We start from the raw sequence: 13240 nt of genomic DNA, 5'->3' as shown, positions 1-13240 counted from the left end.
TGCCCCTCAAGATGGCAAGCTATTCCATGCAGAGAACTTGTTGCTTTCACTAAAATGTTATGCACTGTATGAACTACAAAAAAAGTAAAAGAATTTTAAGATTGCAATGTCAAGCACTAAAAAGTTAAGGAAGCCAGAACTAAGGTTGCCTGTGCAATCTTAATTTGGCCCTCTTGTGTGTTAGCATTATGCTGCAGTTTATAATTACGTGATCAGATACTGTATTTTCCACAGGATGGAAAATTCAGTGCACAGGATGGACGGTGCTCACTTAACAAGCACCTATTCAATATTTTGTGTTTGCTCCTTGTTCAATCTGTGCCCCAACCTCGAGGGGTTTATTCACTGCATACTATTCAAATCGTGCTCTGAAGAAAGAATTATTAATTTCCTCATGGCCTTTTCTATGGCACTCATCCCTACAGTATTTGAGTGCTTCACAGACATCTATTAATTTATCTTCACAACATCCCTGTGCGGGGGGTAGTATCCCCATTTTAGAGATGGGGTTGAGGTACTGAGATTAAAATCCACAAACTTTGAGCTGAGGAGGACCTAATTTTTCAGAGTACTTAGCATTATAGGGCAGTTCATGTGGTCAAAGCACAGCGCTCATTGATTTCAGTTGCAGCTGTCAGTTCTCAACACTAGTCTCCCCTCTCCTTGGTTCCTAGTGCGAGTCTCTTTATCCAGCCAATCCCAGTCTTCCCCCTCCTCCCAGCTCCTCATCCAATTTCCATATCCCTCACACCACCACCAACTGACACCCTCTTCCTGTTTCCCTCACTAGCTCCCACTCCCCGACCTGACTCCCAGTCCCAGTTTCCTTGCCCAACTAGTCCCAATTTCTACTCCCTCTACCCCGCCTTCCTCTCCGCCCCCCCCCGCCACTCAGTCCCAGCTTCCCTTTCTGCTCCTAGTTGCAATTTCCTTGCCCAACCAGTTCCAATTTCTCTCCCCCAGACATCTCGTCCCAATCCATTCATTTTCCCCCTCCCCGGTCCAGCTTTTTGACCATTCTGAGAGTCTAAGGGTATGTCTACACTACCCGCCGGATCAGCAGGCAGCGATCGATCCAGTGGGGATCGATTTATCACATCTAGTCTAGATGCGATAAATTGACCCCCGAGCCCTCTCCCATTGACTCCTGTACTCCAGCTCGGCGAGAGGCACAGGCAGAGTCGATGGGGGAGCGGTAGAAGTTGACTCACCACAGTGAAGACACCACGGTGAGTCGATCTAAGTACGTCGACTTCAGCTACGTTATTCATGTCGCTGAAGTTGCATGACTTAGATCGATCCCCCTGCCAGTGTAGACCAGGGCTAAGAGAGACAGGCTCCCTGCTCTTAGTTCCAGTGCCCAGTGTAGAGCAGCTAGGAGCAGCGCTTACAGCAAAAGTCCATCTGAGCCCCTGTAGCCCTGGGGTGGCCCGTGTTCAGGTGCACGCTCACTCTAGTCACTCTAGGAGCTGTCAGGGGCTTGAGCATGCTCCCTGAGGATGGAATCTGCTTAGATTTTAATTGCTAAAAATCTAAGCAATCTCTACTGAGCATGTGTGAACTGTGATTTTTCAAAGACTCATAACTTGGTCAAATTTTGTCAGATTTGGCAAAAGGCACATCCCTAACACAAAGGCCACCACCAAACCAAATTTCAAGTCACTGCTCTCAAATATAGGGGAACTAGAGTGGTTCAAAGAACATTTTTATTGTGGACAAAAACAAAAATATATTTCTCCCCTAACCTTATTTCTCAGAAACAGTTGAACCATTTTTGATGATATTTTCCAGAAAATATTCAGCTTGAGTTAGGCACCACCTGGGAAAATTTCAGCCAAAACAATTAAAGTTTGGCAAAGTTATTAGCAACTGAAAACAGGGTTTTGTAATGAGAAGTGTCAGGCTACTTTAATAATAGGCTGCATTACCTTACCACTGACTTCAGTTGGGGCAGGATCAGATACTTCAGCAGAGAGAGTAATACGGTAAAGAAGGCAGGTAATAGCTGCAAAAGTAATGCCTCTTCTTTTCATTTCAGGCTCATGCTGATTCTGGATTCTCTTTTGAGTTTTACGATGATTCGAGAGATTTATTTGAGGCCATAAAAAAAGATAAATCCACAAATTATGGCTTTACCTTTGGAATAAGTTATGCTAATGTACCTCCCCTTTTTGAGCTAGGTTTCAGTTTATCACAGGGTAAAGGATCCCTGAAGAATTTCACGCAGTATAACGAGAAGGTAACAAAACAATGGTGCATGTGTTCTCTCAGTCATGTCTTGTTGCATTGCGCAATTTCGGTGTAACTTATGTTAGTTTATTCTTTTACTTGCATGTTTTTTAAACAATAGTAATTGTACCTTCATTTGTTCATGTAATTGCAAATGTGTGATCATTAGTAATCTTGTTTGTTGGTCTTATTACATCTAAGCAAACAGAATCATTATAATGGGAATAAAATTGAATTACGAAATATAAGAACACATGTCATCTTGCCCCTTCCTGTTTCATGGCTATATTAAGTATATAAATAAAGAAATGCTTAAAGTGGCAAACAGGGAGGGGAAAATATCAAGCTGTTCATCAAAACAGTTGTCCTCAGGGGATGGGCTTCAGTGGCAAATATATCTTGTTCAATTTAATACAAGCTGCAATATGGTGGTAAATTAAGCTTCTATTGTATCATAAGTTAAAAGTATCTTAGTAAACAAATAGTACTAGATGGAAGGGTTTATTTTTAATAGAAAGTTTACATCATGGCCAAATATGTGGTGACCCCCCATTTAGATCTGATAATATTAATGATAATTTTTTATATTTATACTATGCCTGTGATCTACTTTTCTCTTGGTCAGTGACAAGGAACAGTAAAAGAGAATTATCTTGACAGTGTCCTAGTTGAAGTGACAAGGAGTCCGGTGTCACCTTAAAGACTAACGGATTTATTTGGGCATAAGTTTTCATGGGTTAAAAAACCTCACTTTTTACCCATGAAAGCTTAGGCCCAAATAAATCTGTTAGTCTTTAAGGTACCGCCGGACTCCTTGTTTTTTTTGTGGATACAGACTAACACGGCTACCTCTTGATACTAGTTGAAGTGCTTTTAAAACTGCTGTAAGCTGGCATCATTAAAGTATCTAGTTCTTTCTTGTCTAGAGTCACATCACTGATTGTTTTCATCAAAAAAATTGATTTTGTATCCTCAGAAAATGACTCGTTAAAAGGGCTGTGTCACAAGGTTCACTCACCACACCTCCTTCTGATTGTCTCGGGGAGTAGCTCCACCAGTCTGCGCTCTCATTCCGGTGGTGTCTTCCGCCATCTTATCTCCCGCTGCACTGGTCACTCCCAGATCTACAGCTTCCTCTTCATGGCTTGGCCCTCCGGCCAGGTCACTAAAGTCTCCCCTTCTGGGGAATTCAAAGGCCTTCCAGACTCTGCTGTCAGGATGGCATCTCCAACACATTGTGCCACTGCCCAGTGGCTGGTAGGGGAACTCGGGCCTGCCCTTTACACTGGGTTCCAGCCCAGGGACCCTATAACATGCAGCCAAGGCCTATATCTCCTTAGTCCTCACTGCTGTTTCCCTGGGCTTCTTCCTACTTTACTGGCTTCTCCCCTCCCTGGGTTTGCCAGCTTCTTAACTACCTCCACTCAGGGAGTGACTGCAGTCTGCCTTCCTACCCCCACTGCCTGTGCCAGCTACTTGGCTATATACTGGGCCCCTTCTGCTCCATTACAGCTGAGCCTACTCCTAATTAGTGGCCAGCTCCCTGGCTCCCCCTCCAGGTGCACCCAAGGGAGTTAATTGGCCTGCCTGGCCAACTTAACCCCTTCCAAGTCCATGTGGGACTGATACCCCACCACAGGCAGGGCAGCCCATTGTATCAGTTTCTGAGACATGGAGCAATGGCCCAAACATGAGAGAACGTGCAGGAGAATGCTCTCCAGTCATGTGGACTTTGGGGAACAGCATCCTCTGCCCTCAACAGGAAAACAGCCAGGGTGTCTGCACAGCTGAGACACAGCTAATTAATGCTGAGTAGGGGAAGCAATGGCAGGCACCAGCTGCCATGTGGATTTGTTATTCTGCACCGCCCCTCACGGATCACACTATTGACATACTCACTCCTCCCCTCTGCACTCCCTTTCATAGACATGCTATGAAATGTACTAGCTGTGTGTGTGTTTGCGCATGTGATATTGCTATAGAGAAGATACAAGATCCTACTATTAGTACTATCTAAAGAAGCCGGGACGGGCTCTGTTCAATATCTTCATTAACGACTTAGATATTGGCATAGAAAGTACGCTTATTAAGTTTGCAGATGATACCAAACTGGGAGGGATTGCAACTGCTTTGGAGGACAGGGTCATAATTCAAAATGATCTGGACAAATTGGAGAAATGGTTGGAGGTAAACAGGATGAAGTTTAATAAAGACAAATGCAAAGTGCTCCACTTAGGAAGGAAAAATCAGTTTCACACATACAGAATGGGAAGAGACTGTCTAGGAAGGAGTACGGCAGAAAGGGATCTAGGGGTTATAGTGGACCACAAGCTAAATATGAGTCAACAGTATGATGCTGTTGCAAAAAAAGCAAACGTGATTCTGGGATGTATTAACAGGTGTGTTGTGAGCAAGACACGAGAAGTCAGTCTTCCGCTCTACTCTGGGCTGGTTAGGCCTCAACTGGAGTATTGTGTCCAGTTCTGGGCACCGCATTTCAAGAAAGATGTGGAGAAATTGGAGAGGGTCCAGAGAAGAGCAACAAGAATGATTAAAGGTCTTGAGAACATGATTTATGAAGGAAGGCTGAAAGAATTGGGTTTGTTTAGTTTGAAAAAGAGAAGACTGAGAGGGGACATGATAGCAGTTTTCAGGTATCTAAAAGGGTGTCATAAGGAGGAGGGAGAAAACTCGTTCACCTTAGTCTCTAAGGATAGAACAAGAAGCAATGGGCTTAAACTGCAGCAAGGGAGCTTTAGGTTGGACATTAGGAAAAAGTTCCTAACTGTCAGGGTGGTTAAACACTGGAATAAATTGCCTAGGGAGATTGTGGAATCTCCATCTCTGGAGATATTTAAGAGTAGGTTAGATAAATGTCTATCAGGGATGGTCTAGACAGTATTTGGTCCTGCCATGCGGGCAGGGGACTGGACTCGATGACCTCTCGAGGTCCCTTTCAGTCCTAGAATCTATGAATAAGCTCTTCTTTAACTTACGTGGCAAAAGCTTATGTTTTCTGTAGCTGAAGGACCAAGGTTGTAGTACCAGCACTGAGGAATGTGTGTATTTTGTGTTAGAGAGCATGTGTGAGCAATTGCAGCTGGGTCCTTTATATGGCCCCAAGAATCACATCAACTTTGTTTGGTGGAGTTCCCCAGCAGAGGTTCTCTGTTATAGAATCATAGGGTTGGAAGGGACCTCAGGAGGTCATCTAGTCCAACCCCCTGCTCAGAGCAGGACGAATCCCCAACTAAATCCTCAAATGGCCCCCTCAAGGATTGAACTCACAACCGTGGGTTTAGTAGGCCAATGCTCAAACCACTGAGCTATCCATTGCTTGGCTATGCAATACAGTGGCTATAACACAGTTTTGCTGTGTAAAGGGAAGTTGCCAGGTTAAATCTGGCCATCTAATTTAGGTTTTTCAAAACAAATACATATTAACAGAACCTAACACCAATAGAAATGGTTCAATTTTTTTTAATATTTCTATTTTTAAGACATATAAACATTCCCTGGAAGCATTTGCAATTCCATTATTGAAGCTTTGGGCTAGGACATAGGAGCCAGCACCAAAATTGACTAAAAATTGGTGTAACCCAAAGTGAAACTGACAAGCCAACTTTAGTTGTCTAAGCTGAGAGATACGCAAAAGTGAACAAACAGCATAAACAGTGACATGTCCGTTAGATGTTCAGTAGTCAAAGGAATTATTTGTAATACAGGAAAGGAGTAGAGCAGCAGTTCTCTAACTGTGGGTCAGGACCCCCTTTGAATGGGGTCGCCGGGGGTGGCTTAGAGTTGCGGGGTCCCAGGACTGAAGCCCAAACCCCGAGGGCTTCAGCCCTGGACAGCAGGGCTCAGGTTGCAAGCCCCCTGACAAGGGGCTGAAGTGCTTGAATTTCAGCTTTGCCCCCCCCCCTGCCCGGAGTGGTGGGGCTCGGGCTTTGCCCCCCCCCCCCGGGGCAGTGGGGCTTGGGCAGGTTCAGGCTTCGGTCCCCCTTCCTGGGGTTGTGAAATAATTTTTGTTGTCAAAAGGGGGTCACGGTGCAATGAAGTTTGAGAACCCCTGGAATAGAGCATCCAATTTAGAGGGGGGAAAACATAAGGAGCCTATTCTGATTTCACGTATACAGTATTGCTAACGCCAAGTGCACAGGTGCTGGAACTAGGGGTGCTGGAGGTGCGGCCGCACCCTCTGGCTTGAAGTGGTTTCGATCATATACAGAGTTTGCGGTTTGGTTCAATGGCTCCCAGCACCCCCACTATGCAAATTGTTCCAGCTCCACTGCCCAGGTGATCAAAAATCATGACTCCAGCCCCCCAAAATCATGTGATTTGCTTTAAAATATGTTTTAATAGATAAATAAAATGTATTGTTAGATGCCTTCTTGTTTTTGATCCTTTAAGGAACACTTGGGTCACACTGTCAAGCTTTTTTCTCCAACCACAAGAGCTAGAAACTTTTTTAAAATGAAAGCTGAGATTCTCTCAGAATCACTTGACTCCAGGAATTGAAGCTGTAAGACAAAGAGCAGATATTGAGAGATTTGAGATAAAATCACAAGAGTTGGCAACACTAGTTCTAGATTAATCTCTCTCTATTGGCTTCAGTGGGAATACGTTAGTGTTCTTTAGTTGAGAATCAAGCCCAGACAATGCTCCTTTAAAGGGCTCCTAGCTTGGTGTAAACCCACTGAATGTTTATACCACTATTCTGCAGTGTGGACCCCTGTATATTTCTCAGGGAAGAGGCACGTTTCCCTTTTAACGTCTGTTTTGTTTTATCTGCAGAACGTAGGATTCATTAGAGCCATAACAAAGGTACAGACAGCACGGTTCAAAATGAGACGGGATAACGTAGTTCTGGATGAAGACGTGCTTCAGTCCCTGATGGCGCTTCCAGAAAGCTACAACTATGGAATGTATGCCAAATTTATTAATGACTACGGTACCCATTTCATGACATCTGGGACCATGGGAGGCATCTTTGAATATATCCTCGTCGTTAACAAAGAAGAAATGAAAAGAAAAGGTTAGAATAATGCTACAAATTCTGTGTTCATCACTTCATTCTCTAACTGTCCCCTCTGATTGTTTAATGTTATAAACTGTTAAAACTAACCACTGGGTTCCTCCCTCTTTATCCTCCCAGGCATGGAGCGATAGTACCGGCACTGCTAAAGCAGTACCTACCACCAGAGGATACCTATAGCCACTCACCAACTGGCACGTCCCACCCCTGACCCGTCTACCTATACCAAATTCCTCCTCACCACTGCTCACGGGACTAGCTGCCATTGTTCCACAGTATGCTTATGCAGAGCCACTTACACTGACTTTCCATAGTTTGCCTTCCTGTGCAGCAAATCAGCAGCTTCTGAGCAGAATTTGGGTCTTCTGTCCTTGAAGAGCAGGGCCAGGATTTAGCTCACAGTGGCTAAAATTAGGCATTCGGAGTCAGTGCTAGCGCTTTAGTATTCTTGGCTTCAGTACATTTCATAGGTGAGTAAAATATAATGAGTCAGATTCTGCAGCTGGTGTCATTTGGCATAGGTCCATTGGCATAAATGGAGTTACACTGATTTACACCAGCTTACACCAGCTGAGGTTCTGGCCCTAAATCTTTTTTTAAAGTAGATCTCCTTTTGGTCACGAGGAGGCACATGGGAAGTTAAACTGGAGGCTCTCTAGGTTAGATTATTTATCCTTTATCCTGCTGTAAGGTGTTAAATAAACCAATAAGTACGTCTCACAGTCAGCATACAGAACAGGAGTACTTGTGGCACCTTAGAGACTAACGAATTTATTTAAGCATAAGCTTTCGTGGGCTACAGCCCACTTCATCAGATGCATAGAACGGAACACACAGAAAGAAGATATTTATACATACCGAGAACATGAAAAGGTGGGAGTAGCCATACCAACTGTAAGAGGCCAATCAAGTGAGATGAGCTATCATCAACAGGAGAGAGAAAAAAACCTTTGAAGTGATAATCGAGATGACCCATCGAAGGTGTGAGGATATTTTAACATGAGGAAATATGAGGAAATATTATTCGTCTCTAAGGTGCCACAAGTACTCCTGTTCTTTTTGCGGCTATAGACTAACACGGCTGCTACTCTGAAACCAGTCAGCATACAATTCCTGTCCAGCTCACTCATTGTAGTGGGGAATCTACATGGCTTTTCCATCTACTTAATCTTAATAGTAGTATGGCTGCTATACAGGAAGCATCATCCCAGTGGACATGAACTCATCTCCAATGTGCTTAATGGTCCTCTCTCATAACAGGAGAACTCAGAAGACAGGTATTCTGTCACCCTGAATCTGAAAAGATGTGACCTGTAAGGTTTTTTTAAAGTTCATGATTAGGGCTTCCCTTTCTAATGGGCCAAACCAGAATCACAAGTCCAAACGTCCCCAAGCTTTGGGCGATGGTTTCTACATCCAGACCCAACATGGATCCAAATTTTGCAGCGCTCATTACCAGAAGAAGGACTATCAATGATCTTTTGCACAACAACTGGTTAAACAAACAGGTTTGTCCTGTGGGGATGAAAACAGAGGAAAGTCACCAGCAGGGCGTCTTGTTCTACTTTCTTGCATGAAAGTTTCCCTTGGCAGTAATTAGTAGTTTAGGCAGGAGTCTGGATTTCTCCAGTACCCTTTCTGGACTGTTTCATTCTCCTATAGCTTACATGCAATGGTGCATCCTTTCCACCAGCTAATTTTGCAACCGATGACTGCCTTGTGTCATCAGCATCTAGGCTTCCCAAATCTGAACCTGTTCTTTTCACATCCTTTTTGCTCTCCCTGGCTTAATACTACAGAAAGGTAGGACAGCACCTGGAGAAAAGTTCATTTATCAGTACAGAGATCGGGACAGGTCCAGAATGCACTAAGGGATTTCATGTCCATATTCAGAAGTCTGAAGACTTAATAACTAGCTGCCTTGGAACAAGACAACCGCAGACACAGACCCAGAGGAAATATGTCACTCATACTTCAACAATCAGTGCAGGCCTCAATCAAATATGATGGAACCCTTAGTGAGACCTAGTCTAAAAACCAAGCTCTCCTCTGAGAGGGTCGTCATGAGCGACACAGACACAGGTGTATCAGGAGCGACCCCCAAGGACATTCTCTTCACACTGGTGGGGAAAATTGTAGCTTTGATTATACTTGCTAGCACTAAGAGCAAGAAAAAAGGCATTACACAGACAGATCCAGATACACTCAAAGGCATGTGTTTGTTTTGAATGTGTGAATAATGCATTGTACTTGGCCTTACATCTGCCATTTTACACTGGATGGCTTGTAATCTCAGGAATGACAGAGTTCTGCTCGCTCCAGCTTTCAACCCACAAAGGTGTGCAGGCTGCATGGTTATGCCCGTAAATTATGTTTATGTAATGTATCAGCTGCAGTTTGGATTGCATGCACATCAGTTTCTGGGCAGTTGAAACATTAAGCCTCTTCCAATCAAGAATGAGGATGTAGAACAACATAGTCCTTTTGGTACACTCACAAGATTGTTCGTGAAAATGTAAAGTCAGCTACAGTGTGATAGATACCACAACCCTTATACATCCAGTGATACAAGCAGGCATTAGTCATCTATAGCATTTGCTATAGGTTCTGCTTTGATTTCAACCTGGTGGCCTAAGATGGAGACTGTGATTATAGCAGTAGTAAAAGACAGCCAGATGCTCAGCTGGTATAAATCAGCAAAGCTTCATTGACTTCAATAAGACTATGGCAATTTATGCCAGTTTATGATTTGGCCTCGAGTAGTTTGGGTATCTATAACTACACATATTCAATGCTCAGAGCCAACCATAGAGAGTGTTACAAAGAAGTACTTAGCAATAGAAATGATTTGTACAGCTCTCCTGAAGTGTGTGTCCTTATTCTTGGAGACGTTCTGTGTCCTCCACTCCTGGAAAAGTGAGTGACAAAGAGGCGACCAAGATCTTGGCAAGGAAGACTTTAAGAAGCAGACTGCCAAGTTAAAGGAAAGGATTAATCACCAGCAGCTGGACAGGGACTATTATTTTACTTTATCTTGTGCTTACTGTATATCTGAGATGAGATTTACTGCTACAAGGCGCCCTATTTTAAAAATGAGGGATGTTGGAGTTCTGGAAGAGACAAAAAATGTGCCCCAGAAGAGAGATAATTTTCATTCTAATGTAGGATACTTGTATAATTTCCATCTATAGTGGGTACTATTAAAAACTCAACATTTATCAACTGATACAGCATTATATCCTATAGGAAATGAAACTGCAGAGTCTCGGATTCCACCACATGGTAATAATTGGTATGTTTTGACGGTTTAATACTGGACAGATTTCCTATTGAATGAGGTGTCTCCTCACTATGTTGTTACATGGTGTGTATGAGTCAGATCCTCAGCTGCTGTAAATCAGCACAGCTCAGTTGTAAACAGTTGAATTTACACCAGTTGAAGAACTGGCCCTGTACTTTCTTTAAACAACAACAACAACAACAAAAACTTTACCACTAAAACTTGAGCCACTGATCTGCATAAACTAGCACTAACTAATACAACTAGTTTGTCCTAACCAATTACTAAACGATATCCCCATATCATTATGCAATTTAGAATGAAGGCACAAATCCCACTAAAGTGGAAATTTGTCTCAATAAGGACTGAGTAAAAAATGAATAAGGGTATCAGGCTAAGGCGCCTTGTGAATCATGCCACCAATATTTTTCATTCCTTCTTTTTAAAAGAAATTATTGTTTTATTACACAGCAGAAAAGTTGAGTAATTCATTAACAGCTGTGATGACATTTAGGGGAGATGCAGTCAGCACAGAATAGTATGGAAAGAGCCTTTACATAGTATGATTAATTCAAAATGCAGCAATAAATCTCACAACTAGGACACATTCAACTATCTGAAATTACATCAGATGATAAACAATCATGGTTTCCCCTCCTGCAAAGAGCCAATATTCTGTATGACCACCCTTTTGCAGCAATAACCACTTCAATATTTATCGAGACTGGATCTACAGTATTCGCTACAACCAATTGCAAATTGTATTGACAGACCCTTGCTGAACATAATTACTCAACAGGAGCCATGGTGAATCAATTAATCAGAGTGTATCTCAACTTTAATTTTATGGCACTTCAACGCTGAGAAAGCAATCATTCATGTTGCTTTGGGTGAATGAATTTTATCCATTTCCGTTTACAATTATTGAATATTTTACTCCATGTAACTGAATGCTGCATGTTTACTCTTTCTCAGAGCCCAGGCCTACAATGCAGTGAGACCCTGGATTCCTACTGAAGTCAATGAGAAATGAAGGGTTAGGCACTCTCCATCTCCCATCAACTTGAATGGGAGTTCAGGGGGCAGATTGCTTCTCGTGAGGTGCTCAGCATCTCACATGTTCAGGGGCTGATCCCGCACCAGTAAGTCAATGAGCCAGATTCTGGTCTCAATTGTTGCAGGCATGCACAGGTGTGACTCAACTGGAATTACTCCTTATGGACAGGAGTAGCAGAAGAGAAGAGACTCATGCTCAACAGCATTTGCGAGTTATTTCAATGGAAGCAAACCCGGGCCTACAGGCCTGATACTGATGAGAGGCAGTGTTGCCTAACGGATAGAGGACTGGACTTCGAGTCAGGCCACCTGTGTTCTATTCCCACCTTGGCCACCGGCCTGCTGGGCGACCTTGGGCAAATCTGTTTGCCTCTTTATGCTTCAGTTTCCCCATCTGTAAAATGGGCATAATGATACGTCAAAGTTCTTCGTAAAGCACTACTGATTAGAGCCCTGCGCGGATACAAAAGCAGCCATCCCTGGCCATGCTAGTGGCTCGCACAGTCCTGGACAGGAGACACAAAGGAGCGTTGAAGGGACGCTGTGACCAGGGACAGCTGCCAGCGAGCAGGGCTGGGGGCGGTACAGCCACGACGGAGGAACTGCTTGGGCTGGGCACTGATTCCTGCAAGCAGCAGCCCGACATGCTGCTGCTTTCATCGCTGTGGTTCCTGGCCAAGTCACTGGCACTAGAACCCTACAACTCTGCGGATATTCGCTTTATATCCATGGATATAAATTTTGTATTCACGCAGGGCTCTACTACTGATAAAAAAGGCTATATAAAAGCTAGGTGTTATTAATTATTATTATCCTGCATACACTGAAATCAATGGAAGTCTTGCCATTAACTTCTGCTGAACTTGCCTTATATTTGGAATACACTGAAAAATACGCATACTAAAACATTGTTGACCTAAGAAATGTGCCTACTACTGTACTTTGGTGAAACCACTTTTTTATTTCAGTTCTCTTCTCTACAGCTTGTTCACAGGATTCTAGTTATTTATTTTTTACAATACATACAGCAGTAGCCGTTAACGGTAATAAACAGCATGCAATAAACCGTCAGTGATTTTCAAAGGATAAACAATTGATACATTTGTATTGAAGTTACTATTCTAGCCAGTCATTTTATCTCACTAAATAACTCATACAAATTGACCCAAATGATATTGTAATTCTCTGGCAGCTTTTTTTCAGTACTGAGGTTTTTTCAGCATCCGTTCAGTAAAGTTTTGTAAAACATTAGCTTCTGGCCAAAATATATGGGGCCAGAACTTCAGCTGGTCACTTGAGCTATGTCAATTTACATCAGCTCAGGTTCTGACCAGTGTATCCCAGGAAGTCATATTTGGCTAAGGTCAAACGCCTATAAAAAGGCAAACGCTCTCTGCAACTGTCTTCTGACCCTCTATCTAATTATGCAGCTAATATGCCAGTCTCAGTGTGCAGATGATTAAGAGGCATATTATGATGTATGCACCAGATACTCAGCTGCTGAAAATTGGCATAGGTCAATTCACTTTAGAAGGTCTACATAGTTTTACTCCAGCTAAGGAGCTGGCCCATATGGAAACAGAATTTAAACAGATAGAACAGAACCTGACATATGAAGGGACTTCCTAGATTTGAGATTT

At 43.1% G+C, this 13240-nt stretch overlaps 1 protein-coding gene across 2 annotated transcripts in view; it reads left to right on the top strand.

The window, feature by feature from the left end:
• The window catches only part of LOC113406487 (complement component C8 alpha chain-like), a 42442-nt gene that overhangs the window by 13438 nt on the left and 15764 nt on the right, over nt 1-13240 (top strand). For both annotated transcript variants that reach the window (XM_026651716.2, XM_026651717.1), the window contains exons 6-7: nt 2039-2239; nt 7024-7264. In XM_026651716.2, the coding sequence (XP_026507501.1) occupies nt 2039-2239; nt 7024-7264 (442 nt within the window). The remainder of the gene's footprint in view (nt 1-2038; nt 2240-7023; nt 7265-13240) is intronic.

The sequence above is a fragment of the Terrapene carolina genome, unplaced genomic scaffold, assembly GCF_002925995.2.
Source record: "Terrapene carolina triunguis isolate 2854851 unplaced genomic scaffold, T_m_triunguis-2.0 Scaffold102, whole genome shotgun sequence".
Lineage (NCBI taxonomy): Eukaryota > Metazoa > Chordata > Testudines > Emydidae > Terrapene > Terrapene triunguis.
The sequence above is the reverse complement of the archived record's forward strand: the minus strand, read 5'-3'. Positions and strand labels throughout refer to the sequence as shown.